Here is a 24,114-nt window from a genome sequence, read left to right as displayed (position 1 = left end):
TAGCGCGCGGGCGGGTGTGAGCGCGCAGAAGCGGGAGCGCGGCGAGTGGGGGAGGAGGGCGCGCGGGCGGGGGTGAGCGCGCGGGTGGGTGTGAGCGCGCGGCGGACCGAGGTGAGCGCGCGGGCGGGGGTGAGCGCGCGGCGGACCGAGGTGAGCGCGCGGGCGGGGGTGAGCGCGCGGGCGGGGGTGAGCGCGCGGCGGACCGAGGTGAGCGCGCGGGCGGGGGTGAGCGCGCGGCGGACCGAGGTGAGCGCGCGGCGGACCGGGGTGAGCGCGCGGGCGGGGGTGAGCGCGCGGCGGACCGAGGTGAGCGCGCGGCGGACCGGGGTGAGCGCGCGGCGGGCGGGGGTGAGCGCGCGGCGGCGGGCATGAGCGCGCGGGCGGCCCGGGCAGCAGGCGGCGCGAGGGCTCCGGGTCGCGCACTGCGCGTGGGCACCTGCGGCCCCCGGGCGCGGCGGGGGCTCCTTCCGGGTGAGTAGGCACCCTCGGGTCCCCGACGGGGTCGGAGCGGCGGGCGGGCGCCCTGGCAGCGGGGCCTCGCCTGGCACGTCGGTGAGCGCCCGCGTCTGCAGCGGGCGGAGGCTCGGGCTCGGGCTCGGGCTCGGGCTCGGGCTGGGCGGGCGGACCCCGAGGGCGCCCCTCTGCCTGCGGCGGCCCCGGCTGCGCGCCCCTCGCTCCCCCGCCGCGCCCCCGGCCTCCCGGAGCTCAGGCAAGACGCGCCGCGCGGGGGACGGTCTCCGGCCGGCGACCTCCCTTCACCCGCGGGGAGCCCGGCGCCTCCTTAGGGGGTTCGGGGGTTCGCGTGCGCCCAGGTCGGGGAGGGCGTGGGGGGGCCGCGGCGCTTTCGGCTGGGAGGTTGGCCTGCTGCGGGGTGAGAGGTGGTCCGAGGTGCGTGTGTGACTCCGGGCGCAGGGGCTTGCGGGGTGCCCCGTGCCCCCCACACCTTCCCCGGGCGCGCGGCCCCTCCCCGGAGTCGGCGGAGACTCGTCGCCCGCGTCGCCGCCGCGGCCCTCGGGTCCCGGAGTCCGCGCCGCGCGCTGCGGGGGGGGGGGGGGGGCTGTCCTAAGCCACCTGTCACACTCGCGTCCCGTGCAAGGTGACCCCTGGAGTTTCGGCCCCACCCCCGACCACGGCAGGTAGCCGGATCAGGTGGGACCCAGGACCCGCCGGGAGCGAGTCGGGGGCCGGGAGGGATTTAAAAGGGGGAAGAAACAGTGGCCCGTGCGATGCAGTTTAACAAAAGGCAATACGATAAATTCCAGTATTTCTCCAAGGCTTTGAAAGTTTCCCAGTATTGTTTTACGGAGTCTAAATTTAAGCATCGGACTTTTTTTTTTTTTTTTTTAAACCGCAGGAACTAACCTCAGAAAATTCTTAACTCTTTGCCAGGCAGGATGGTTGGTATAGAGTACAAAACTTAGCAGTGAGCAAAGGAAAGTAACTTTTTTTGGTGCCTCTCCCCCTCCCGACCACCCTTCCAAAGAGAGTAAAACAAACGTTCAGATCTGTTGCAGGGAGAAAAGTCCTTCTGGTTCCAATTTTAATGGAGAACTTTTGTTTTTTCTTTAAATCTGTATTTCTGAAAGATACAGAAACACCAAGCCAGGTGTCAGTGTAAACTTGAGAAAGATGCTCACGGGAGAAAGGTTTATTAAAGACACATTTCTACCTTCTTTTTCTTTCTTTCTTTCTTTCTTTGTTCTTTCTTTCTTTCTTTTTCTTTCTTTCTTTCTTTCTTTCTTTCTTTCTTTCTTTCTCCTTTCTTTCTTTCTTTCTTTCTTTCTTTCTTTCTTTCTTTCGCACAGCATACTTGGGACCCATGCACTACAAAGTTAGCCCTCAAATTCCATGCCTGAATGTTAGAGATTGTTTTTCTAGGTGGAGGAGGTATTTTCGTTCATGAGGCCAATGTGGAAATACAAACAAATGCCCTGTTTACTTGGGATTGGGTGGGAAGGACGGAAGTTGTCTAAAATCTCTCCTGCCAAACTTGACGGTGTATGTATGGAATCCGGTGCGTTTTCTTGCCCAGGCCAATAATAGGCACTTTTAAGTGACTGGGTAGATTCCTTGGTAGCAGCGTTTCAAATGAGCTTTTCTTTGAAAATTTTGGATGCTGATCATCTAAAAGTAACACATTTTCTGTGTTACTCAAAATCAGAGCAACATTGGCTAGTAATCATTTTGAGAAGGTTGGGAAGATGAGAGACCTGCTCTTGAGAAGATGTGGGTGTGTCAGGCCCCGTGACGTCCCCCCTTGCCTACGTTAGTGCGGGCACGGAGTGCTGGTTACTTCATGCAGGGGTTTTGGAGACTCCCCACCTTCACCATGCCGAGTACTGAGTTCATCTTTGGGCACACAGACGTATCTAGATAACAGCCATATGGCCCAAACTGATTAAAAGCAGATCAAGTGAGCTTTCAATGGGAGCTGAAGACACACCTGGCCCCAGTTCCAAAGTTCTCAGACACCTAAGGAGTCTGTAGTTGGCACCCTGTGTTGATTCTAAAGATCATCTCAAATAACTAACTACGCGAGGTAGAGTGGAGCCTTGCAGCCTAAAGGGAGCAAGGTGAAAGGTTTGGGTGGAGCCGAGCTAAGAACAGGGGAGCCTCTGGAAGAGAAGTTCAGGTGCCTCTTATCTACATGATTGTGGGACAGCCGCCAGGGGCACGGAGGCCACTCAGGGGTAGGTGCCAGGGAATCCTAGGAGCATCCCAGAACTTGAGCTCTTTGCTTTGCTCAAGGGCAGCATTGCATTTCAGTTTCCATCGGCTTCGTAGCTGCCTGCGTGCTCTCGGGAGGATGAGTCCGCCGCCCTGGCCCTGCTGCACCGCAGCTCCTCCGTCCCTCTTGAATCTTCGAGGGACTCTGCTGGCCCTTGCAGAGAAGCCTCTGTCCACAGAGGCTCTGGCACAGCAGGGTCAGTAGAGTGGAATCACTGCTGGTAGCCCCTGTCCGTGGAGAGCCAGCGGGAGGCTGTGCCTCTCAATGAATGCCCTTGTCCCCACCCCCCACCCCACCCCCTCCCAGGCTCGCAGCACCAGTATTGAAACCTATTTTAAGAAAGTAGGTGCTGGGTTTACAATCCATGCAGTCAGGATTGGCGGCAGAGGAATGTGGAGAGCAGAACATTCCACCTTGTTGGAGAGAGCTGTGATAGCGCCTTATGAATGCAGATCTTCAGGCTGGATATTTCTAAAGAGCTAGCAGTGCGAAGACTCGAATCTTTTTTTAAATCGGAGCAAAACATATGTAACTTCAAAGTTGTCATTTTAAGTGGATGTCAGTGGCATTAACTACATTCACATCCTATGTGTTAGAGAAGGCTTTAATTTTTTTTTTTCCTGTAGAGGTCCGCAGATATCCATTCCATGACCCTTACTAATTGAATTACTCTTCACTAACTTTGTGTCTGCTTAACAGGCCAATAATTGAGAGAGGTACAGATGGTCCCCCACTTGATGATGTGTAGACTTTCCAGTGGTGCGAGAAAGTGATAGGCATTCAGTAGAAACTGTCCTGAGGATTTTGAAGTTAGATCTTGTCCTGGTTCAGTCCTCTCTCGATGCTGGGCAGTGAGCCACAGCTTCCAGGCCGCCAGCGACCACGAGGGACCACCCGTCCCGACACCCATCCTGCACCCATCCCGCTGGATTAGAGGATTTTGCCCAACCGTAGGCTAATATGAGTGTTGTGGGTACATTTAAGGTAGGCTAGATAGGTTATGTGTATGAAATGCGTTTTCAACCTAATATGGATTCATCAGGATGACACCCTATGAGATAAATCAAGGAAGATCTGTATATGGAAACATAACATTATCATGGGGGATTTGTCACTCTCTCCTTGTATTTTGAGCTAGAAAATATTCTGAGACTCTGTGTATTGAAACTTTGTATGTGAATATGTAACAGTGCGCATTTGTAAATTTATTTTGGTAGCTACACAGGGCCTAATAGGAATTGAACTTTTTACTATTACATACTTTCATCTATTTAATCTCTTTTGCCTGATCTAATATAGCTAGAAGCGGTCCTTTCATTGTTGCTGTTGTGGATCTTGGCTTGATTTTTTTTTTTCCTATCACTTTTATTTTCTTTTAAGTCTTTACTGGGGTATAATTGACATTCAGTAAACTGCACATATTTAAAGTGTTTAAAAAAAAAAAAAAAAAGGAAAAAGGACATTCACAATGTTGTGCAACCATCACCACTATCTGGTTCCAGAAGTTTTTCATCATCCTGAAGGGAAACCCCATTCCCATTAAGGAGTCACTCTCCATTTCCTCGACTCCAGCCTCCTACTCCAGCCTCTGGCAACCACTAATCTGCTTTCTTTTTCTATGGATTTCTCTGTTCTGGGTATTGCATATAAATTGGATCATACAGTATGGTGACTGGCTTCTTTCACTTAGCAGTGCTCTCAGGATTCATCTGGGGGTGCCTGGGTGGCCCAGTTGCTTGAGCCTCTGCCTTCAGCCCAGGTCATGACCCCAGATGGGGTGGGGGAAGGGGGGCCTGCTTCTCCCTCTCCCTCTACTCCTCCTCGCTATTTGTGCTTTCTCTCTTTCTCTCAAATAAATAAAATCTTTTTTTTTTTTTAAGGATTCATCCATGTGATAGCATGCATCAGTATTTCATCGCTTTTTATTTATTTGTTTTAAAATACTTTATTTATTTATTTGAGACAGAGAGAGAGAGAGAGCACAAGTGGGGGCAGGGGGTGCAGACGCCCCTGAGCAGGGAGCCTGATGCGGGGCTCGATCCCAGGACCCTAAGATCATGACCTGAGCAGAAGGCAGACGCTTCACCCGACGGAGCCACAGCTCAGTCCCTTTTTTAAAGTCCCTGAATAATATTTCCTCAATAGACCACAATTTGCTTACCCATTTATCAGTTCATAGACATTTGTGTTGTTTCTACCTTTCGGCTGTTGTGAGTAGTGCTGCTATGAACATCCATGTACAGGTTTTTGTTTGAACACTTGTTTTAAATTTTGGGGTCTTAGGGAGGCCCGGGTGGCTCAGCGGTTTGGCGCCTGCCTTCGGCCCAGGGAGTGATCCTAGAGACCCAGGATCGAGTCCCCCGTTGGGCTCCCTGCATGGAGCCTGCTTCTCCCTCTGCCTGTGTCTCTGCCTCTCTCTGTGTGTCTCTCATAAATAAATAAATAAAATCTTTGAAAAAACATAAAAAATAAAAAAATAAATTTGGGGGTCTGTACCTAAGAGCAGAATTCCTGAGTAACACAGCAATGCTGTATATAACCCACCAAGGAATCACCAGACTGTTTGCCAGAGCAGCTGCACTATTTTACATTCTCGCCAGCCATGTGTAGAGGGTTCCAGCTTCTCCACATCCGCCAACACTTGTTATTGTCTGTATGCATGCGTGTGTGCGTTTAAATTGCCATCCTAGTGAGCATGAAGTGGTATCTCACTGTGGTTTTGATTAGGGTTTCCCCCATGACTAATCATGTTGAACATCGTTTCAAGTGCTTGTTAGCCACTTAGAGGGCTTCTTTGGAGAAATATCTATTCAAGGACTCGATTCTCTTCTGTGTTAGTGTGTATGTTGCCAAAATCCTGCATGGGAGTGAGAGTAGTTATTTTTATAGGGCTTGGTTTGTATACAATGTTCCTTTTCAAACCTTCATTCTGTTGTTTTGGGGGTTTTTCCCCTGCTTTCTTTTTCAGGCTTCTGCTGCTCCTCCTAGGAGACTAATTGTCTGACTAGTGCTTTAAAATATTTAATATTCTTCCTATGTTAGTTATTGTTCCAAAGGCCTGGGTTGTTCCTTTGTTCATTCAGCAATATTTGTAGACTGGCCACCTGCATTGCACTTTTGCACTGAGCCAGTCATTGGGAATACAAACATACCAGTCTGTATATGCTTCTCTTTTTGATGTCTGCAGATACCTTTTTTTTTTTTTTAATTAACAGATTAGTAGAGCCTGGCATAAGGAAAAAGAGCAGCCCTCAGCTGGGAGGTGAGGGAGGCTGCCCCATGTTTCATCGGGCTCACCACTTCGTGTTTCTAGAACCTGGTTTCCTGGTCTGTGAAAGTTGGAGTAGGACTAAATGACTTCTCAGGCCACTCAGACCTTGAAACTGAGGATTACAAATTAAGGATTCACACCAGCTTTCTTTTACACACCTAAATCTGTGAGTGTACTTAAAATAGTTTGTGTTGCACAGTTTACACTGTCTTGTGGGGAGAAAAATGATGCTTGTGCTCTTTTGCACTGGACTACCCAGCTGAGTTTGGTCGATTGCTTCCTAACAAACTGGTGCACTTGGGTTTTTTTCTGGAAAGATTCAGAGGATTTGAAGAGCTTTAGTGAGCATTTAAGTTCCTACCATGGTGGGTACAAAGGAATGTAGAGATGGATAAGGTGTGGTCCTTGCCTTTGAGAAATTCATGGTCTCATGAAGGAGATAGAGTAAATGTTCATAGCAGAGGCCCATTGCTCTCTTTTGGGAGGAGAAGACAGAGATATTCTTTTCCTTCAGAACATCAGAACATCTAAGGGAGAATGTAACGTTGGAGCTGGGTCAACAGGGGCAAGATACTGGAAAATCAGAGTGGTACCATTGTGGCTGTGGTTTGAACGCTGAGGAGCTTAGCCTTGTATCTGGGGGCATTAACCATGGAAGGCTTGTCGGTTGGGTTATGACAGCAGGTCTTGTGTTCTGGCTTCACTGTGAAGTAGACTTTTGTATACACAGGGAGTAGCTTGACATTGAACAAGATGTTCAGGGTTGAGGAAGGGAGGATAGAAATAGGAGATAAGGGATCCCTGGGTGGCGCAGCGGTTTGGCGCCTGCCTTTGGCCCAGGGCGCGATCCTGGAGACCCAGGATCGAATCCCACATCAGGCTCCCAGTGCATGGAGCCTGCTTCTCCCTCTGCCTATGTCTCTGCCTCTCTCTCTCTCTCTCTCTCTGTGACTATCATAAAATAAAAAAATAAAAATTAAAAAAAAAAAAAGAAATAGGAGATAAGATGGTGCAAGCAAGGGCATGGCATTGAAAATGTCAAATGTCAAAGAGATGGTGCAAGAAGAGTTTTAAAAAGCGTTATTCTAGGGGCACCTGGGTGGCTCAGGGTTGAGTGTCTGCCTTTGGCTCAGGTCGTGATCCCAGGGTCCTGGGATCGAGTCCCTCATTGGGCTTCCCCTGGGGAGCCCGCTTCTCCCTCTGCCTATGTCTCTGCCTCTCTCTGTGTGTGTCTCTCATAAATAAATAAAATATTTTTTTAAAAAGTTGGATGCTTAACAGACTGGGCCACCCAGGCGCCCCTCCTATTGTGATTTTAGAGGTGTCTTCTGAGGAAAAAACATTTCTGTATTAACATGTAGTAAAATCATACTTAAACCATAATTTCATTTTAAGGATTTTTTGTCCCCATGACTATTTATTAATTCTATTTCAGGAACATTTGGTTAGCCATATAAAATTACTGATATTCAGCTATTTTGGCCTATACAAATAGCAACTTCATATGATTCAATCTAATACTTGTGGGCTGCTTGTTAGACCCTTCCCTTTTCAACCATTGTAAGAACGTAGTCAGCAAACTGGAAAACTCACATAAAAACACAGTGCCTTTAAATACTGTGTTTCTTAGCTAATTCCCATTTTTCCAGGATGAAAGTCCTTACCAATGGTGTTGCCAGGAGGTGTCTAGGAAGAGTCTAGGGAGAAGAAGGCAGCCTCTCTATATACATCCACAGAAGGAGGGCTCCCAAAGGCCTTGGGAGATGGGGCTAAAGATCCAGTACAGTGGGTTGACCAGCAGGATGTCTTGTGTGAGCTTTGCTCCCCCTGACTTGGATCTAAATCTGTTCAACATGAGGTAAGATATGTCAATCAGATCACTTCCAATCTAACCAAGTGTTATAAATGCCAATATTAGATGAACATACTCTCTACCTCACCTTTATTTTCTTTGTGAGGATCAAAGAAACATTCAGCTAAGACTTTTGAGCTTCTCAGAAAGAAATCATATTATTTAATAATAAGGCATAATTATTAGTTCTAAGTAAAAAGTATGACATTTTGACTCACTATTGTAGCACGCAGTGGGCGCTCTGGGAATATTTGCTGAATAAATTCAGAGAAAGCACACAAGCTTGTTTAACAAAAGTAAAAGTTAAGTGGAGATTTTCTTTTCTTTTTTTAATTTCCTAAAGAATCCAAAAATCCAGAAATATGCAATAAGCATATAGGATGTCAATTTTTTTTTCGATGAGCTAAGAATTAAATTTGAGGTGTCCATCTTTGTATACAATTCACCAGATAGAACTAGATTTTGCTCCTGTCAGTGCTTTTCTGTTTGCTTCCTCGTGTTGCAGGGGTCATTCCATTTTATAACAAGGAACTCACCTGGAATCTAGTCAAGGTTATTTTCAGGAGAGGTTTCACTTTAGGGAAATCCAATTTCCACATCTTCTGTTCAGTGATAGGAAACGGATAACAGGAGACTTCTTTCCTTAGGGCCTGTTAGCCCAGCCTTGCTAGGTGAGGCCTCTGCTATGAACTTGTTTGCTTACGTGTGGGTGCATCATTTACTCTCATGTGCTTCGTAGCCCTAAGTAAATTACCATCTCCTATAAATAACTGAAACTATTCACAATTGAGATAATCTTGGTTTTTGACATCGTTCAGAAAGAGCTTTTCAAAAGAAAAAAAAAAGTCTAAATGAAAGCATGGTAATTGTTCTGGGGAAGTAAAATTACTAGCCTTTAAAATGTGTAATTGTATTTAATACCCTTGAGTGCCAGTTAGAGTTTAAGGTCCTAAATTCTTACAGAAGACATTTCAGTGGTAAGGGGCGGGGGGGAACCCAATCAGAGAAAAAAACAAAAAGTCATGTATAAGGGATGCTAAACCATTGGCTGCATTAATGTTTTAAAATTCCAGAACAAAACTAAGTTTCAAACTCCCAGCACCAACCAGTTCCTACCAGAAGAGGACTTTCCTCTGATCTTCAGGGCTGGGGTCCAGTTGTCATTTGCCAGTTGGCTCAGTGAGTGTTTTTTGGAAGCTTTCTTGCCTTTCCAAGGTTTTTGTTTTCTTGACGTTGAGAAAGAGCCTACAATAAAGAATAGTCACTACATATTTATTTTACTTCAGCTGTTTGTTAGAGGCTTACTTTTTAAGTTAATCTTGGGCATGGATTACACCCATAGATGTACACATGCATGCATTTACACTGATATTTATTACATGTTAATATTGGGAAGCATTACCGGTTTGGTGCTTCTGATGTATTTATTGGCGCTGACTTTTTAATAGATCATAATTTGTGAAGCTAAGTGAAGCATCTCCTCCATGACTGTATTTAATGTGACTTCCCCTGTGTGCCCCATTTGCCCTTGATTGAAATATATTGGTTGTGAGAGTAATTTCTTTTCTTTTTTTTTTTTTTTTTTGTGAGAGTAATTTCTTCTCAGTTTGACTGCTTTGGTCTATGGCTATGATAGGGGGATAAAGGATGGTCACCCCAATGAAATTAGTGTGTTTGACAGGACTCATATATGTTGAAGCTTTTCTTTTAGATCGAAGGTCTATTGGAAGGATACTCTAATTTAAAAGATAATAATAAGATGGTTTTAAAATTTAAATGTTGTTAAGTACTGAAGAGTCCGTCTCTGTTTTGTGACAAATGTTTTCCAAAGTCCTGTGTCTATATTGGAAAAAAAAAAAAAAAAAGAGTGAGAGAGCTCTCTGCCCACAAGGAGCTTGCAGTCTAATTGAAGAATAAATGATTCCTTGCAGAGTGAAACCTGAGGTGACTGGCTTGCATCAGAGTGACAAAGATTGTGGGATGTCGTCCACCAGTGGTGAAATAGACCCCGCAGTGGTGAAGGAGTGAGTGGATAGGTCAGTGATGAGCAACATCAGGAAGCAAGATTTGAGGTTTGGTTGAGTTTTTGAGCGAGGCTTTGGAGGAGAGCCACAGGGGATGCCGTCAACACCGGGCCCATGATTACGCAGAGTATTAAGCAGACCAAGCTGGATAAAAGGGTTTATATTGTGGAAAACAGGGTGGAAGAGATACGGTGAGGTGGCGTCCTGGAGACACCTTAATGCCCTGTGTTCTTACAGATAGGAGGACCTTTGGCAGTAAAATTGGGGAGACAGAAACTGTGCCAGCTCTCCCAGGCCTGTGGTAGCACAAGTAACCCTCGATCTTGAGAAGGTTCTTTCTGTCCTTGCGATTCACTGGTGAATGTCGGACTCTGTATTCATTTTGTTATTTTTTTTAAGTTTTTATTTATTTATTTGAAAGAGAGAGCACGTGTGTGTGAGTGAGAGGGAGAATCTGAAGCAGACTCCGCACTGAGCACAGAACCTCTGACGTGGGACTCGATCCCACAACCGCAAGATCAGGACCTGAGCTGAAACCAAGAGTCGGATGCTTAATCAACTGAGCCACCCAGGCGCCACTTATTTATTTATTTATTTATAGATTTTATTTATTTATTCATGAGAGACAGAGAGAGAGAGAGAGAGAGAAAGGCAGAGACACAGAGGGAGAAATAGGCCCCATGTAGGGAGCCCGATGTGGGACTCGATCCCGGGACTCCCGGATCATGCCCTGGGCCGAAGGCGGCGCCAAACCACTGAGCCACCCAGGGATCCCCATATTTGTTTTATTTTTAACATGAGTTTTCAGAGTAGAAAACTTGAAAGACAACATGTGGGACCAACAGCTACTGTCCCCCCCCCCCACCCTGCCCCAGACCCGCGGTGCACACAGGCATCTCTGTGTGCGTCCGTGCAGCCCCTGTGCCGCTTGTGCAGGGGGTACGGGAACCCAGAGCCGTTCTCAGAACCATCACCTGTTCTGTGACACCCGCTGTGAAGTCATTTTTATGGACTTAATCTGGTGAATTATCTTTAGGGGAGAAGTGAAATGGTGCATTTAGTCTAAGAATTTTGTTAAAGCCCTAATTAAGTTGAATAATAGAAAAGAAAATGTAAGTATTCAGTTTCCTTCTCAATTATGGATTGGGTTAATAAAACAATAGAACGGGCCCCTGCCTGGCTCAGTCGGTTAACATGTGACTCTTCATCTTGCATTTGAGTGTGAGCCCCACCGTGGGGGTAGAGAGGTTACTTAAAAATAAAATCTTAGAAAAGAGTCGGTGTCATTCATAGCTTCGTCTTCTAGTTAATTTCTTGTTATAAAGAACCCATTAATTTTGTATAGACTTTTTAATTTAATTTCGTAAAAAGGTTTTATTTATTTGAGAGAGAGATAGAGAGAGACCACAGCAGGAGGAGGGGCAGAGGGAGAGGGAGATGCAGACTCCCCACTGAGCAGGGAGCCTGACGTGAGGCTCAAACCCAGGACCCCAGGATCATGACCTGAGCTGAAGGCAGGCGCTTAACCCATTGAGCCACCCAGGCGCTCCTAACCATAGGGATTAACACAGACCCAGATAGAAATGATAAAAGTAGGACTCCTGCCTTTTTGTTTGAGTAAATCAGAACAGAGTGCCTATCACATGCATTAGTGTTCACATGAATGAATGTTGCCAGGACCTACTAGCATTAAGGCCGACAAAGGCTATTTTGTGTTCACTGCTTATTTCATGTAGGAGTGTGTACATTCTGGTAAAAATGGCTGTTCTCTTTATTTTCACCCACTGCTTAACCATATGAAAAAGCCCATTTATGATAATGAGCTGTAGTGACTCAGAAACCACTCCCACTGTGAAACAGCTTCATTTTTAATGTTCTTGAAGGTCCAAAAAAGAAAAAAAAAAATCCCTACTACAACCCCTACCTTTGAAAGTGGCTTGGCTGTTAAATTGTCATATTGGGATTGCTCAGGATATAACTTTAAGATTTTATTTATTCATTCATGAGACACAGAGAGAGAGAGAGAGAGAGAGAGAGAGAGAGGCAGAGACACAGAGGGAGAAGCAGGCTCCATGCAGGGAATCCAATGCGGGACTCAATCCCAGGACTCCGGGATCACGACTTGAGCCGAAGGCCGATGCTCAACCTCTGAGCTATCCAGGCGTCCCCAGGATAGAGCTTTAAAGAGAATTCCTTTGCTAGGATTGTTTTCCTACTTTTTGGAACAAGTCTTCACAGAACTCCTGTGGATGGAAGTGGGAGAGACTGGGCTGATGGAACAGTGGGACTCAGGTGCAGAGTGATCCTGCTCCCGTTATTCACAGGTGTGCACACTCACCCTACTGCACAGCCTGGTGTTTCTCAGAAAATTTCTACCCCTTTCCCAGCCCAGCTGTGCTTCTGCTGACTGAATCTTAGCGCTGTTGCCAAATGGTGGGACCCTAGACAAAGAGTGAGGGTCTGTAAACAACAGGTCTCGGAGTTCCACATCCTAGGGCCCAACCTGGGTGTTTTCTTTCGTAAAGAGTTTACCTTGGCAATGAGCTGGAGCACGTCTCTTTTTAAAGTGTCACCTAGGCACGCTAAGCAAACATTAGTTCTACGTCGCTCCGTAACGCTGGGTCATTTCTCCATTCATGAGCAGATGGAGCAGAGGCAGGGATCACCCTCCTGATTTTGTTTAGCTTGTGGGCAGGGCATCGAAGCCCCGACAGGTAGGATTCCCTACCCCCCCCCCCCCCACCTAGGAGGTGCAAAGCCCAACAACTGAACGTGAGGGAACTTACTGTTATTTGTCCCAGCTTAGATTCTTCAGTAAACTGGGTCAGCCGTCCCCTGGCGAAGTTCAGGCTAAATTGTGACCCGGGCAAAGTTTATCTTTGTGGTTTCTCCTTCCTTTGAAAGCGCTTCCCTCCTGCATCGCCCTGGGGTTTCTAGATGACATAGGTCTTCTCTTCTTCCCTCATAAATTCCAAACTCGTCTGGATTCTGCATCACCTCCTTTGGTGCTGGACCTTGCAGACATTTCCCAGGTGATGGAATGATCTGATAAATCATGAATCTACAAACCTCCAGCTCATCTACCTTTTTTGTTTTTTCCTGATAAATCATGAATCTACAAACCTCCAGCTCATCTACCTTTTCTGTTTTTTCCTGATAAATCATGAATCTACAAACCTCCAGCTCATCTACCTTTTCTGTTTTTTTCCTGATAAATCATGAATCTACAAACCTCCAGCTCATCTACCTTTTCTGTTTCTTCTGTCAAAAGAGATAGGTACACGAAGGAAACAAGAAGATATTTTCCAGGAGCGCCTGGGTGGCTCAGTCAGTTAAGTGTCTGCCTTTGGCTCAGGTCGTGATTCCAGAGTCCTGGAACGGTGCTCCCTCCTCAGCAGGGAGTCTGCTTCTCCCTCTCCCTCTGCCTGCTGCTCCCCCTGCTTATGCACATGTGCTATCTCTGTCAAATAAATAAATCTTAAAAAAAAAAAAAAGTAAAAAAAAACAATATCACCCAGCAAATGAGGCAGACCAGGTGTGTACTCTAGGACACCCATGTTGTGCCCTCCCATCCCAGCCACTGGCATGTGTTCCTGGATATGGATATAAAATACAGTGGTGTGGGTGTATTACATTTAAATAAATGGAATTGTGCTAACAATCTGATTATAATTTTTCACTCAAAATATTTTAGGACCTATCCATGCCACTGTCCAATTGATTGCTTCTGACTAAGGCATTAAGCACGGCCAGACTGCTCCATGGAGAGGTCGTATGAATTTCACACTCCCAACAGTGAGTGGTACATGAAGGTTCCTGTTTCCCCACATTTTTGCTGGCATTTGTTATTTTTTAGTTGTCTAATTTTTGCCAATCCTGTAGGTATAAGCTAATGTCTTGTGGTAGGTCTAGCTTGTACTTCTTTTGTTTACCAGCAACGTTGAATGCCTCTCACATACTTCTTAGTCACTTGGGTTTCCTCTTATTGAACTGCTTAATCATATTCCTTGTTTGTGCTTCTTTCTGATGAGTTTCCTGTCTTGTTCCTGTTGGTGTACAAGAATTTTTTTGTATATTCTAGCTAGCAGTTTCTTTTGTGAGACTGTAAAATGTCTTTCCACCCGCCTACCTCTTTTTCTGTTAATGTGGCCTAGAGTGCCTTCCATTTTTACATAGATTCTTTGCAATTTTCACCTTAGGATTTGTGGTTTTTTTGAATCCTAATGGACAGAAATATCAATGGAGAATAGGAAATTCCGAAATAGAACCTACCACGTAAACATTAGCAGAAGATAACATTTAGTACTTCAAAACAGTGGAGAAGATGAATTTTTCAGTTCTTGGTATTTGAGTTACTGCCATTTTGCATAGCTATTTGGGCTTGGGGATGGGGAAATAGATCCTTCCACACTTCACACAAAGATACATTCAAGTTGGATCAGATATTAAAATATGAAAACTGAAACCATAAAAATGCTAAGGAGAAAATATGAGAAGTATTTCATTTATATCCTTTGAATAGGGAAGGCCTTTTTAAAAATTTTAAAGTAGGTTCCATGCTCAGTGTGGAGCCTATTGTGGGGCTTGAATTCAGGACCATGAGATCAAGACCTGAGCTGAGACCAACAGTCAGATGCTTAACTGACTCAGCCATCCAGGTGCCCCAGGAAAGGCCTTTCTAAGTTTGCAAAATCCATAAACCAAAAGACTGATGAAGTCAACTATATTAAAATTGAAAAATTCTCAAAGTACACATTAAGAAAACATTTTTGTCATGTGTATCAAACCATTTCTGGGCTTTCTAGTCTGTTCCATGGGTGTATCTGAATTACTATTACTTTATAATGACTCTGGAAGCTTGATGAGGCCAGTTCCTCCAGCTTCTTTAGGACTTTGCTGGTTGTTCTTAGCTCTTTGTTCTTCCCAATGCATTTTTCTCCTTTTTTTTAAGCCCCTAATAAGTTTAAAACCCAGCCTATTGGATTTCCCACAAAACAACCCTATTGTGATTTTGATTGCTCCATTGGCTGCATGGTCCAACAGAACTTACTAGGATGATGGAAATTTTCCATTAATTAATGCTTAAAATGTGGCTAGTGCAGCTGAGGAACTGAATCTTTCAATTTAATTTTAATTAGTTTAAATTTAAGTAACCACATATGGCTAGAGTTTATTGGACAAGCCACATCTATAGCTTCAGAGCAATTCAATTTTAGGAGAACAGCTTGTCTTAATGATATTGACTCTTCCAGTCCTGAATATGGTATCTCTTAGTTCCTTACTGACTTTCAGTAACCTTTTATTATTTGCGTTTTTTGTGCAAACCTAAGTAATATAATACATATACATAGGTATATGTTATGCTGTTTTATTTTATACAATTTTAAGTTTTTGTTATTGTTTATAGTTTAGTTGTTTGTGGCTAACAAATAGAAATTGACTTTTTGTATATTGATTTATATCCAGCAACTTTGTAAAAAACAGTTGTTGATTCTAATAATTTATGAGATTCTTGGAGTTTTCTACAAAGACCATAACTATGCATAAATACTAATGTTTTGTTTCTTCCTTTTCAATCCTTATGCATTTTTTTCTTCTCTATATGTAGGGTAGGACTTAAATACAATATATTATAGAGGACAGCAGCGGTGGTAATGAGAATAGTTTGTAATATTTTGTCAGTAAGTGTGATGTTTGCTGTAATTTTTATTGGATATTTTTTATTGGGTTAAAAGAAGTTCTCCCCTCATCCTGTGTGAAGTTTATTTAAAAATTGTGCCTAATATTAAATTCATCCAGTGCTTCAGTATATTAAATCTTCTGTTTACCCCATCCACTTGAGTTTTTAAATTGCTATTAAAACAATTTTTTTTAAGTTCAATTTGGTTCTTTTTCAAGTTACCCTGGTCATTTTTTTATGACCAGACAGTTACCTTCTGCAAGGAAGAGAGAGTCATAGAGGTATTTTTCATACAGCATTCAGCATCTGAAATAGTCTCAATAGAACAGGCAGGCTTCCTTGTCTCCTCCAGCAGACTCTGGAAATGAGGGTTTCTCCAGGAGGCTTGTAACTTCTCTTTTCCCCTTAGCTAATCAGTAGGCCTCTCCAACTCTTAAAATCAAAACAAGGGGCACCTGGGTGGCTCAGTGGTTGCCCCGGGGTCCTGGGATCGAGTCCTACGTCAGGCTCCCCACAGGGAACCTGCTTCTCCCTCTGCCTCTGCCTCTCTCTGTGTGTCTCTCATGAATAAATAAATAAAATCTTTTAAAAAATATATAGGTAAACAAAACCAGTGACTCAAAATACCTTTCTCCAACCCAGTTATACCTGTAGCAACTGCCTTTTTATCTTTCCCATCACACCTCAACTTTTTTTTTAAGTTTTTATTTTCATTTTTTTTTAAAGTAGGTTTCATGCCTATTGTGGGCCCCAGCCCAGAACTTGAACTCATGACCCTTAGATCAAGACCTGAGCTGAGATCAAAAGTCAGCTACTTCCCTAACTGAGCCACCCAGGCATCCCTTAAGTTTGTATTTTAATTCCAGGTAGTTAATGAACAGTGTCATATTAGTTTCAGGTGTGCAATTTAGTGATTCAACATACAAAACCTGGTGCTCATCAAAAGCCCGTGCTCCTTCATCCCCATCACCTGTTTCACCCTTCCCACCCTCTCAACACTCCATCTTCCAAAACGACTCGCTAGGTACCCCACTCCTCCCATCCACGCGTTGGCCCACAGTGGGGGCTTTGGGTCATGTCTACTGCTGGCTCCTTGTAAGGTCACCTTCGCTGGGGAGGTCACTGGGCAATGTTTAGCCTTTACTCAGTTGTGGCTTTTGGCGGCCAGGGTCCCGTCTCTTTTGTTCTTGAAATACACTCCCGCCCTGCCTGTTAGTCATGAAAATTTCATAGTCCTTTCTCTCTCATCTCTCACATTCTTCTGTTCCAACCTTACGGCCACAGTAGTTTCCAGGTCTTTATCGTCTCTCATGTGAACTGGTAACAGCTGGATAGCTACTCGGATTGTCTCCTGAACCCGACTGGATGGTGAGTATGCGCCGCATTCCAACGACAGAAAAGATCATTCGTGCACGTGCAGGTGTTGTCTCCACCCTCACCTCCTGGCTGTCCCTTCTCCCTCCCCGCGGGTAGCCGCTGCGAGTACTTTTTTATTTTATTTTATTTTATTTTATTTTATTTTATTTTATTTATTTTATTTTTTTATTTTATTTATTCATGAGAGACACACAGAGGCAGAGGCACAGAGGGAGAAGCAGACTGCATGCGGGGAGCCCCACGTGGGACCTGAACCCCAGAATCTGGGATCATGCTCTGGGCCAAAGGCAGGCGCTCAACCGCTGAGCCACCCGGGTGTCCCTGCGACCACATTTCTGTCTGTCCTTCCAGAGAGACTCTGCACACAGGAGCACGAACTTAGGTATTTTCTCATTTCTTGCCTTATACAAGTGGAAGCAGATGCAACTCTGGTCTTGCCCTTGCTCTTCCCACACACGAACGTGTCCTGGAAACCACTCAGCTGCCCCTGCCCCAGCTTGTTGTAAACAGTGTGTGAGGGGAGCCTGGGTGGCTCAGGGGTTGAGCATCTGCCTTTGGCCCAGGCGTGATCCCGGGGTCCTGGGATTGAGTCCTGCATCACACTTCCCTTAGGGAGCCTGCTTCCCTCTGCCTGTGTCTCTGCCTCTCTCTCTGTCTCTTATGAATAAATCTTTTTTTTAAAGAACCAACAAATTATTTTTTAAAAATAAGCAATGCAAGGTATTCAGTTATAATTACTTCCAGCTCTACTGCGGGTCCACCCTGCAGAGTGGTGCCAGACTTACCCGTGTGAGCCACACGTGCCACCACGGCTCTCCGCTGGGGCACAGTCTCTTCACCCTGGTCACCTTGCCCTCTGTTGGCACTTCCCTCCAGGCCTTTCCCACTCCTTTCATCCTGTGCTCCAGCTAAGTTGAGTGCTCAGCACCCAGCACCCCTGCAGCCGCGTGTGGGGCCGCGCGTTTGCTGATTCTTTTCCTTCTGTTCAGGATGCACATCGTCATGGGTTTGACCGACTGTCTCCTGAAATCTCAAACATCCCAGGGGAGCTTGGCCTCGCTGTCACTGTCTGTGAAGTCTCTGACCACCACCGGGAGGACTGGCACCCCTTGCTCTGAGCTCCCGTGGTCCCTGTAAGGTGCTGAGCGGAGCCCCTGCTGTGTGCAGAACTGTGTGCAGAACTGTGTGCAGTGCCTTTAAGAAATACACCTGCTCAGGCTTTACTCCCATCCACATGTTCAGTAGGCCAGATACCTTACCGAATTAAGAACCGGTGTCCACATCAGGTTCCTCTGACTCACGGGTGGTTGCCTGGCACCTGGAATCTGGTCCAGGTGAGGTAGGAAAACAGTGAATATCTGAAGAATGTGCTTGGCCTAGAAAGGAGGCGAGGCCTCAAAGTGAAGCGTGTTGATGGGTAGGAACGGAGGTGGCATGGGGTAACGGCAAAGGCCACTTTGTGCTGGATGCGTCTGGGTCATTCTAGATCTTTCTGGAATGCACGAGGAAGACGAAGAAGAGGAGCCGCCTTCCTCTGTTGGCTGCAGGGCACTCACTTGGGGGGGGGTCACTTGCCTGACTCCCACAGCCCCAGCAGCCCCAGGAGCCCTCCAGCCCCATAGCTGCTGTCCTTCCCACCTGCCATGCTCACCAGGTGTAGATTTACTGAGACTGTAGATCAGCTGTGGCCTTGTCTTCCTTGTCTCTGCTCAACTGACAAACTAGACCCTTCCAAACAAGGAGGTTACTAGTAAATGATGAGGAAATAAACACAGGAAGGGTAAGAAAATAAACAGAAAGTGAGCACGGCTTGGGGGTGCCTGGATGGCTCAGTCAGTTAAGTGTCCGACTCTTGATTTCAGCTCAGGTCATGGTCTCAGGGTCCTGGGATCGAGCCCCACATCAGGTTCTGCACTGATTGTGGCACCTGCTTGAGATTCTCCGTCTCCCTCTCCCTCTTCCCCTCCCCCTGCTTGCTCTCTCTCTTGAAATAAAGTTTAAAAAAAAAAGTGGGCAGAGGCTCAAAAGTGGGCAGAGTGCTCCTGGTGTCAGGCTTGTTGGGACTTCTCGGCGAGGCTGGTTCTGCCCTCGGGTAAGAAGTCAGCTTCTTCACCTGTGGGGCTAATCTCTTAACCCAAAGGGTGAACCCGTGATTGGACAAGGATCCTAAATATTTTAGGATAGTAATGACCATCCCAGCAAGGGGCCACTGCCTTTCAGCTCAAAGGGTTACAAAAGGAGGGACAGTGTGTGAGGCTCAGTTGGTTTGTGCACTGGACTCTTGATTTCCACTCAGGGTCATGAGATTGAGCCCCACCTTGAGCTCTGAGCTCCGCACAAAGTCTGCTTGAGATTGTCTCTCCCTCCCATGCTCATGCTGTCTCCTAAGAGTGGGGGAGTCCCTCCTGTCCAACCTGTCTGCCCTGCTCTCTTCCCAGTGCAGACCAGGAAAGAAGGCTGCTTCCTTTCCCTTCTGTTTCAGAAGACTCCTCTCTCCACAGGGGACCACCATGCGATTCCATATTTTTAGTTCCCAGGGAAGTAGGAGTAGGGAGATGCCTTAGGAGATCACAGAGGAGGGCGCCTGGGTGGCTCAGTCGGTGAAGTGTCCGACTCTTGATTTCAGCTCAGGTCATGATCCCGGGGGCCTGGGATGGAGCCCCACATCGGCCCCCTGCTCAGCAGGGAGCCTGCTTCTCCCTCTGCCTCTGCCCCCCGCCCCTCACTTGTGCTCTCTTTCTCTCAAATAAATAAATAAACTCTTAAAAAAGAGAGAGAGATCACAGAAGATTGACACCTTGAACCTGTGAAGGATTTCAGATCAAGGTTTGCACTTTCTCCCCAATAACCTCTGCCTTCTGGAGAATTCTGGTCAGCTTCCTCATATTCTTTTAAGACAGCAATTTGTAAAAGTCTAAATGTTACAGTTTTACGGTGTCCGAATAACTTTTAAAATTGCAGTAACACAAGAAAAAAGGTGTGTTCTCCAACGTGCTGGGAAGGTAGCGCCCTCCAGCCGAACTGTGAACACCTCAGAGCGCTGTTCCTAAGCACAGGCCTGTTGCACAATTCCAGGCCCTTCCCAAAGACAGGGCACTTCCGCTGAGTTCCTGCCTTGTGTGGGGCTAATCAGCATCTCACCGCCCCATCCTCACCCCCTTGTTGTGTTGGGGGAAGACTGCCCCGCATCTCCATCCTTTCCTGGGAGCGGTGACTTAGTTCAGGAATGAGAGTCGGTGGGTCTTTTCTAGATTTCCCACCCACCTCACCCAGGCCCCCGACACTCATGGTCCCAGGGATGTGACATGTTTTGGTTACGTAAGACAGTTTAAATAAAGTCTGTGCATTGTTTAGGCTTGCTTCCTATTAAACAAATTTTAAAGCCTTTAACGTTTTCTGGGGCGCTTGGGTGGCTCAGTTGGTTAAAGCGTCCAACTCTTGATTTCAGCTCACGGCATGATCTCAGGGTTCCGAGATCCAGTCCTGCGTCAGGCTCCGTGCTTAGCAGGGAGTCTGCTTCTCCTGTTCCCTCTGCCCACCACCCCCTCCCTGCTTGCACACTCTCTCTCTCTCTCTCCCTTAAATAAATAAATCTTAAAAAAAAAAAAAAAAACCTAACATTTTCTGAAGTCTTTTTTTTAACCATTCAGAATAATGGCAACTTCCAAAAAGCATATCTAAGCTCAAAATCTTCTATTTCCTAGCCTTGCTCTTAAATTGCTTGTTAACTTGGGCTGATTCACCCAAAAAATGAAGAGAAGCCAGGCGAGGAATAGTTTCCTTTTTAAACTGTTCTCACACCTTCAGGATTTCCCTAAGGAGATCTCACAGTAATTTTTGAAGTTTTAAATGGCAAAGTCCACCCAGAGGTATTCAGTACTGATTGGACTTTCTCCACAGATGTTTGTTTCTGTTAAAAATGGATGCACATGCAAGCGTGCACACACACACACACACACACACACACACACACACACTTGTGCCCATGGTTATCTGAGCTCACATGCCCCGCAGAATTCTTACAAGGGCTCATAAGACCACCTGGCAGTATTTTCAGTTTAGGAATGAATGACGTGGGCTCATATCTCTCCACTGGTCCTAAAGCTCCACAAGAGGCTTATTCCCTTATTCCCTATTAATCTTGTTTGGTCTTCTAGAAGGTTTTGTTGAACTCCATTGTCCATTGTTCAGAGACTGAGCTGAATTTCCTGCTAAAAGAGTCAGAGTGTGAAACCAAGGGGCTGGTAGGGGAAATTTCGCTGTCTTTATTCCCGAAAGTAAAAATATGAACTTCCTTGTAGTATTAACTTACGGTACCTTCGTATCTTATGTAGAAATTGCAAGAGCATCACGGCCCCCAGAGAGTCTAGAGTCTCAGAGATGTCACCCAGACTTCCATTCGCAATTTGCTAGCTCTTGTCACCTCACTCAGCTCTGAACTGCACCGAAGCTGGAAGAGGAACCATAATTCTGTGGTGTCTGAGGTAGAAGAGACTAGAATCGATAAAGAGCCTGGGGAAATCCTGTATCTGAGTGGGAAAGAGCATGAGAATACAGGTCCTCGGGGCAAAGGAGGGAGCAAGAACCTTATCCTATCCATGTTTCAACAACAAAGTAACTGTTAGTATGTCCCATTTTTCCCTAAAAATGATTCACCTTGGGATGCCTGGGTGGCCCAGTGGTTGAGCGTCTGCCTTTTACTCAGGTCGTGATCCCGGGGTCCTGGGGTTGAGTCCCACATTGGGCTCCCGCAGGGAGCCTGCTTCTCCCTATACCTGTCTCTGCCACTCTCTGTGTCTCTCATGAATAAATCCATCAATCAATCAATCAATCAATCAATCAATAAATCTTAAAAAAAATGATTCACATTTCCATAATGGAAAGGGGTATAAAGAAGAGATGAAAATGAGCAAACAGGTGGATCTAGGGGCTCCTACTTCTCTTCGTCTTGACAGCTCAGGCTGCCAATCGAGGTGACCTCTGACCCACGCGGAGGCCTTCTTTTCAGGGGACCTGGCATTCACTGTGTAGACTCTAACCCCTGTGCTTGGTTTCTCCAGACGCAGTGGCTACTTGAGAATGGCACCCTGGCCCCTTCCCCACCTCCTGTGACCGGGCCAGCGGCCGGGACGTCTGTGGGGATGCCTGTAAACCGCCAGCAGTCTGACTCTTCGGACATGGACTCGGATGTGTCCCCTAGCTGCGGGCTCAGCGACCTGAGCAGAGGGGACAGCCTGGGGAGTCGAAGCAGCAGCTCCCGCTCTAGGAGTTTGACTTTGGTGAGTGACCGTCTTCTCTGATGCTCTGGCCGGCTGATTTTTGCGCCAGGTCCCTCCCTAGTGAGGAATATCTCACAACATCCTCTTGGGTTCACTAGCTTGACATCTCGGCGCACTTCCTTTGCAAAGTGGCATTTTATTTGGAATCATCTTAAGGTCTGCCCAGATGCGGAGTGCTCCACTGGGCAGCAAAGGGAATCTCACGCTGCAGCTGGTAACCCGGTTGCTGAGCCCCCCAAGGAGACCATGCCCTTCAGGGGCCCTAACACACCAGCTGGGGCCTGCTACCTTTCAGCTCAAAGGACTGAAAAGAGGGGAGCCTGGGTGGTTCAGTTGGTTTGTGCATCAGACTCTTGATTTCTGCTCAGATCATGATCTCGGGGTTGTGAGATCGAGCCCCACCTTGGGCTCAGCACAAGTCTGCTTCAGATTCTCTCTCCCTCTCCCTCTGCCCCTCCCCCCACTCATGCTCTCCAAATAAATTATTTAAATCTTTTTTTTAAAAAAAGAGTTGGAGGGCACCTGAGTGGCTCAGCGGTTTAGTCCCTTCCTTCGGCCCAGGGCATGATCCTGGGGTCCTGGGATCAAGTCCCATGTCGAGCTCCCTGTATGGAGCCTGCTTCTCTCTCTGCCTGTGTCTCTGCCTCTCTCTGTGTGTGTATCTCATAAATAAATGAATAAAATCTTTATTATTTTTTATTTATTCATGAGAGACATAGGCAGAGGGTGGTTCTAGCCCCCCACATGGTCGCTGTGATGACAAGGGCTGTTCTACATAGGCAGAGGGAGAAGCAGGCTCCATGCAGGGAGCCCGATGTGGGACTCAATCCTGGGCCTCCAGGATCACACCCTGGGCTGAAGGTGGTGCTAGCCCACTGAGCCACCCGGGCTGCCCGAATAAAATCTTTAAAAAAAGGAACTCTTTCCCCAGGATGACTGTAAGGATGAGCTGGCCAGCACAGAATATGGCCTTACTAATGCCAGCCTCTTTGGCTAAAGCCCTCTTTGCTTCCAGGTTGTGTGGGATCCTGCTTCATCTGGTTGTTGCTTCCTCTTGGATCCATGCTCTCTGTTTTGTATCTCGGTCTCATCAGTAGTCTGAGTTTTTCCTTCAGCCCCTAACAATGACACAGAAAGGGAGAACACCCGTGCGTCTCGTGCACTTCCTATCCTGGCACCTGGCTTTGGAGTGAACACCCAGGATGCCTACCTGGTGGGGGTCTTCCATGGGTCTTTCCTCCCTGGTATGTCCTGAAGTGGTCCTGCCCTGTGTGCGACTCCTCCCTGTTCCCCGGCAGCACCCATCCTTGCACCCAATGGAGCATAATTGTGGGAAGGGCACTGCAGATTCTCCTGTCAGAAAGTGCACGATGAAATTGTATTTCCAAGATGTGTGTGTGCGTGCAACTGTAAAATCCTGCCGCATACCCCCGCTTGGCTACCTCTTTCTCAGAAGACACATCCCAGTCCTGTTCTAGCATCTTCTACTTAGACCTCTGCTCGTTTCCAAGCATTTTTCTTTCTGGAAGATCATCGAGCCAACGTTAGCTGTCATCTGTGTCCTCGCACAATTGTGGATTCTCCTTAGAGCAAACTGGCAGACTGGGAAAACTTGGCATTTTAATTAGGAACTGAACTTTTCTTTTCTTTCTTTTTTTTTTTTTTTTGGTTATTAGATTGGTTATTAATATCAACATTTATTAAAATTTAAAAAAATCCAACACAGGACTTTTCAAACATTTTACATTATATATTTGATTTCATGTGCACTTGAGAAGAATATGCATCTTACTACTCTTGGGTGAAGTACTCTACATGTGTCTGTTAGGTCTTGTTGGCCTATAATGTTGTTCTAGTCCTCTATTCCTGATCTTTGGTCTACATACTCTAACCATCATTGGAG

At 46.4% G+C, this 24,114-nt stretch overlaps 1 protein-coding gene across 4 annotated transcripts in view; it reads left to right on the top strand.

Moving 5' to 3' along the window:
- The first annotated feature begins 282 nt into the window (after positions 1-282).
- PROSER2 (proline and serine rich 2) overlaps positions 283-24,114 on the top strand; it is a 40,792-nt gene continuing 16,960 nt past the window's right edge. The window contains exons 1-2 of one of the 4 annotated variants that reach the window (XM_041767086.1): positions 283-306; positions 21,993-22,211. In XM_041767086.1, the coding sequence (XP_041623020.1) occupies positions 22,074-22,211 (138 nt within the window). In that variant the 5' untranslated portion in view covers positions 283-306; positions 21,993-22,073. Of the gene's footprint in view, positions 307-329; positions 472-633; positions 710-17,166; positions 17,315-21,992; positions 22,212-24,114 lie in introns of those variants that run through there. The other 3 variants (XM_041767084.1, XM_041767088.1, XM_041767085.1) reach the window with 3 other exon arrangements.

Source organism: Vulpes lagopus, chromosome 8, assembly GCF_018345385.1.
Source record: "Vulpes lagopus strain Blue_001 chromosome 8, ASM1834538v1, whole genome shotgun sequence".
Taxonomy (NCBI): domain Eukaryota; kingdom Metazoa; phylum Chordata; class Mammalia; order Carnivora; family Canidae; genus Vulpes; species Vulpes lagopus.
This window is presented reverse-complemented; position numbering and strand designations above follow the sequence as displayed.